Genomic DNA, 5,000 nt, shown 5'->3' on the forward strand with positions numbered 1-5,000 from the left:
CATGTGTTTCAGTACACAAAGCGAGCTCTATAAAGGCCTCAGCTTCTAAAAAGAAGAAACCTAAACATAAAATAAGAAGAAGCTTCAGTGTGTGTGTGTGTGTGTGTGTGTGTGTGTGCACTATACAGCCAAAAGTATAAGGATGCCCCCTGTCTTCTAATGACTAAATTCACATGTTTCAGCCACAAGTCACTAACAGCTGTAATAAATCAATCATATAAAGAAAATGATTTGATATGATTCTGACTTTGTAGCAACAGTTTAGGGAAGGACCTTCCCTGTGCACAAAGCAAGAAACTCCAGCGTCCTGCACAGAGCCCTGATCTGACCTCAGTCCAACTCAACAGCTCTGGGATGAACCGGAACGCGGACTTAACACTCTGAAACCAGTCGTAGACATACAAATGCTGTCATGTTTGACTGAACGGGCACAAATTCCCACAGACACACTCCAAAGTCTTGTGAGAAGCCTAAAAAAATCACACAGAGGTCACTCTATTTTAATGATGTTTGTTTCTGAAATGAGATGAACTGGAACATCAACTGAACAATCAGCACCCAGCCATATACATACAAAAGCTGTCATATTTTAACTGAATGAGTACAAATTCCCACAGGCACACTCCAAAGTCTTGTGAGAAGCTTCTCAGAAGAGCGGCTGCTGTTCTAGCTGAGAAGATCACACAGAGGGGTCACTCAGGAATGCTCATGGTCCGGTGTCCAAATACTTTTGGCCATATGATGCAAGTGTGTATGTGTGTGTGTGTGCATAGGTGTGTGTGTGTGTGTGTGTGTGTGTGTGTGTACGTAGCCCATAGTAACGAGTGTGGCTTTGAATTCTGTGCAGCAAGACAAACAAACAAAAGTCTTTCATCTGTCCTTCGTCTCTTTCTTCATTCCGAAATCGAAGTCCCAAGCAACCCCCTCATCCCCGCCCCTGCGCCCCTGCGCCCCCTCGTCCCTTCGCCCCTCTCCCAAATCTTTATGGACGCATGCAGAATCTTGCTTGTCCTCTATCAGCAGTTCTGTGGTTTATAATGACGCCGGTCCTCGAGAACTTCACAGTACATCTAATAGCGCAGATTTACCATAGTACAGTTCGTTATTAAATAAAAGTCTCGTCGCCGGCCACGCCCGTCCTCCGCTTTGATCTTCTTCACTTCTGATTCTCAGTTCTGAAGAAGGAAGGAGGTCCGGCGGAGTAAAAAACAGCCGGACGAACAGACCGAGTGTTTAGTGTCGCCCGTTTCTGGGTTATAATTCAGTTCATTATTAAAAAGAGCAGCAGAGAGAGAGAGAGAGGAGACCAGGAGGTGAAGACACACCAACCAGAGGAGGACGAGGACGGAGGAGGAGATCTGAGGGACGTGTGGACTTCAATCTGTGCTTTTCCACACCATCCCGACTCCGCCCGTCTCGCTCTCGCCTCTCTTCACCTCCTCACAGGCGCTCCCTGGTGGGAATCCAGATGAAGGGACCCGACTGCTCCTCGATCACCGTCTTCACCTTGTGGTAGACCTCCTCAAAACTGTCCCCCTCCACCACCGCTACACCAGAGAGAAGGAGAACGTGGAGGGAAGAAGGAACGTGAGGAACCCAGGTGAGGAAAAACGTCGAGAAGAACGTTAGAGACAGGAACAGAGAGGAACATGAGAGGAACATGAGAGGAACAAGAGAGGAACGTGACAGGAACGTGACAGGAACATGACAAGAACATGAGAGGAACATGGAAGGAACAAGAGAGGAACGTGAGAGGAACATTAGAAGAATATGAGAGGAACATGGAAGGAACATGAGAGGAACATAAGAGGAATGTGAGAGGAACATGAGAGGAACGTGAGAGGAACATTAGAAGAATATGAGAGGAACATGGAAGAAACATGAGAGGAACGTGAGAGGAACAAGAGAGGAACAAGAGAGGAACAAGAGAGGAACATTAGAAGAATATGAGAGGAACATTAGAGGAACATGAGAGGAACATTAGAGGAACATGAGAGGAACATGGAAGGAACAAGAGAGGAACATGAGAGGAACATTAGAAGAATATGAGAGGAACATTAGAGGAACATGAGAGGAACATTAGAGGAACATGAGAGGAACATGGAAGGAACAAGAGAGGAAGGAACATGAGAGAAACATTAGAAGAATATGAAAGGAACATTAGAGGAACATGAGAGGAACATTAGAGGAACATGAGAGGAACATTAGAAGAATATGAAAGGAACATTAGAGGAACATGAGAGGAACAGAAGGTAGAAGGTACCTGAGAAACACTCCAGGAAGTCCTGCTCCAGTTTAACGGCCCGGTCGAACCCTTTCCGCGCCTGTTCCTCTGTCAGTCGAGTGTTAATCTCCCTACCGACACACACACACACACACACGTCACGCTAAACTGCTAGCAAACACTGGAACATTTTAAAGTTACACACTACACGTCCAACAGGGGCGTCCACATACTTCTGGCCATTAATGAACCCTATTAAAGGTGTGACGTATTACGTACAGCAGGGTCAGGAAAATGGGGTCGCAGACAAAAATATAATAATTAAATAATGAAATTTAACTTGTACATGAGCGCCCCCATGTGGAGGCTTTATGTTAGACCTCGTTAACCACAGTAGGACCAGATTGTTACCAATTTCATTGTTTAAGTTTATTGTGTTTTGATGTGTTTTGATGTGTAGTACAGGTGACGTACAGGACGTTCTCCAGGGATTTGGGCCGGACGAAGACGGCGATGGGATGAAGCTGCGCGGCCTGAAGTCTGCGTATAGCGTTCGCCGAGACGTCCAGGATGCAGTGTTTACCCTGCTGCTCACACACACACACACACACACACACACACACACATTATCGACGATACAATCAACATGAGCAGAAGTTCGAGGTTATTAACATTTTACAGAAAAATCCATGTTCATCTCACCGCACAGTAACGAGACGATTTACCGTCACCAGCAAAACCAACTCAATCCTCTCATCAATAATAATAATAATAATAATAATAATAATAATGAATATTCATCCTGTCTCTGCTCCAGTATCGTTTAATCTCTCGCTGGTTAATGTGCTGTAACGACGGGATGCTTCAGTAACACCCCCCCCCCCCCCCCCCCCCCACGCCAGCTCAAATTAACAACATCATAAATAAAAAAAACACCAAATGGTGCTCAAAGTGCCGCTCAGGTGAGATTCTCTTCACTTTAATCAGGGATCCAAACCCTTGGCTGGTTGTGATGATGGTGCTAATGGTGGTGCGATTGGTGGTCGTACTTTTTCCAAATCACCATTAGGATTAGATTTTTCTCCCAGCGTCTGAGAGTTCTGATTGGTCAGCGTTACGGAAGGTCCAAACTACAAACCAAAGCTTCTCACCTGTTCAGCCACCTCCCGTACGCTCTGTACGCTGGTCCCGTATAGATGGCTGTTGTACTGCCCCGCCTCGATGAAGCGGTGGCTCTGGATGTCCTTCTCCATCTGCTCCCGCGAGGACACGAAGTGATAATCACGCCCGTCCACCTCGTACTCACGCTTCGGCCGCGTCGTATCTGCAGGGCACACAGGTACCAGGGCGGGGTCAGTCACGACACGACAGTATCAGACGTACACGCATTCACACAGCTTACCACCCCACAACAACAATACCAAATACTAACATCATGTCAGGGCGCATTCACATGAGTTTTGTGCTTCTCTCACCGCGAGCCTCGGCACAAACTGCTGCTCTGTTCAGCGCTCGGCTCGAGTGGTGCAGTAAAACATCATCAGATTACAGCACGACAGAAATATCCATTAAATCCACTCCGAAAGCGTCCACATTTATCTGTGTTTATCTTGGTTTTCCTCTCTGTTTCACTTTTAAACTCTTTTAAATTGATGGCCAATATCGTCTGCTGCAGGCGCTGCCAATCGTGCCTGCTAGAGGGCGCCCAGTCAACACGTAGCGGAGCCAAAACCCGAACCGGGGAGTTTAGAAGGTGTCGCGTTTTTAACGAATTCGTTATGATACAGATCAGAGTTTCTATACTTACGAGGAACACAGGAACCAAACTTGTCTGGAAACTCTGAGAGCAGATCATCGTTCACCCGGTCCTTCACCGGCCCGAGAATAATGATGGGTCTCGCGTAGTGGACTACAACACAAGAGAGAGGGGGGGAATCATCAGGGTGAGGGGTCACCAAAACCAGGAGGTGCTGAGGATCAGAAGCAGGATAGATGTGATACCTTCAGACAAGTGAAGTTAGTCTAATTACATCCAAATAAATACAGCTACGAAAAATTAGCTGCAGACATTTTTCTGTCTTTTATTTGCTACGTTGTTGGTTTCCGTTATTTTGGCCACTGCTTTTATTACCCCCTCACCCCCTTTTTTGGGGGAAATCCTATAAGGTCTTTAACAGCAGGATCTCTGCTCTCACCTTCTACTTGTGTTACAGTCTCGTAACTGTTCGCCGACTCTTCTCTTCCTGAAACAAACACAAAACAGAGAAGATCAAACACGTCCCACCTCACTCAGGACCACACACATCTGAGCAACGTGGAGAAGAGTGGAGACTGTTACAGCAGCAAAGCAGGTGGGAAGAAACTGAATTAACTTGAATGTCCAATAAGCTCATGATCAGGGGTTCATATACTTTTGATCATGAATTATATCGGTTTTATCATCTGATGAAATCAGACCAACCTACCTTGTGATCCCAAACTGTCTCGACTTCGATCCTGTTCAAACAACAAAGAAAAACACACTTATAAAAATCTACCCATGTGTGTGAGTGTGTGTGTGTTTGTGAGTGTGTGTGTGTGAGTGTGTGTGAGTGTGTGAGTGTGTGTGTGTGTGTGTGTGTTTGTGAGTGTGTGTGTGTGAGTGTGTGTGAGTGTGTGTGTGTGTGAGTGTGTGTGTGTGAGTGTGTGTGTGTTTGTGTTTGTGTGTGTGTGTGAGTGTGTGTGTGAGTGTGTGTGTGTGTGTGTGTGTGTGTGTGTGTGTGTGTGCTCAAGTCTC

At 46.2% G+C, this 5,000-nt stretch overlaps 1 protein-coding gene across 1 annotated transcript in view; it reads right to left on the bottom strand.

Annotated features, from left to right (window-relative positions):
• Positions 1-981: 981 nt before the first annotated feature.
• LOC134302994 (disks large homolog 4-like) overlaps positions 982-5,000 on the bottom strand; it is a 56,697-nt gene continuing 52,678 nt past the window's right edge. Inside the window, exons 16-22 of the mRNA XM_062988209.1 lie at positions 4,690-4,720; positions 4,420-4,467; positions 4,032-4,133; positions 3,376-3,548; positions 2,699-2,811; positions 2,264-2,355; positions 982-1,547 (exon numbers count right to left, since the gene is read on the bottom strand). Of these exons, the coding sequence (XP_062844279.1) occupies positions 1,441-1,547; positions 2,264-2,355; positions 2,699-2,811; positions 3,376-3,548; positions 4,032-4,133; positions 4,420-4,467; positions 4,690-4,720 (666 nt within the window). The 3' untranslated portion in view covers positions 982-1,440. The remainder of the gene's footprint in view (positions 1,548-2,263; positions 2,356-2,698; positions 2,812-3,375; positions 3,549-4,031; positions 4,134-4,419; positions 4,468-4,689; positions 4,721-5,000) is intronic.

The sequence above is a fragment of the Trichomycterus rosablanca genome, chromosome 26, assembly GCF_030014385.1.
Source record: "Trichomycterus rosablanca isolate fTriRos1 chromosome 26, fTriRos1.hap1, whole genome shotgun sequence".
In the NCBI taxonomy this organism is placed as follows: Eukaryota; Metazoa; Chordata; class Actinopteri; order Siluriformes; family Trichomycteridae; genus Trichomycterus; species Trichomycterus rosablanca.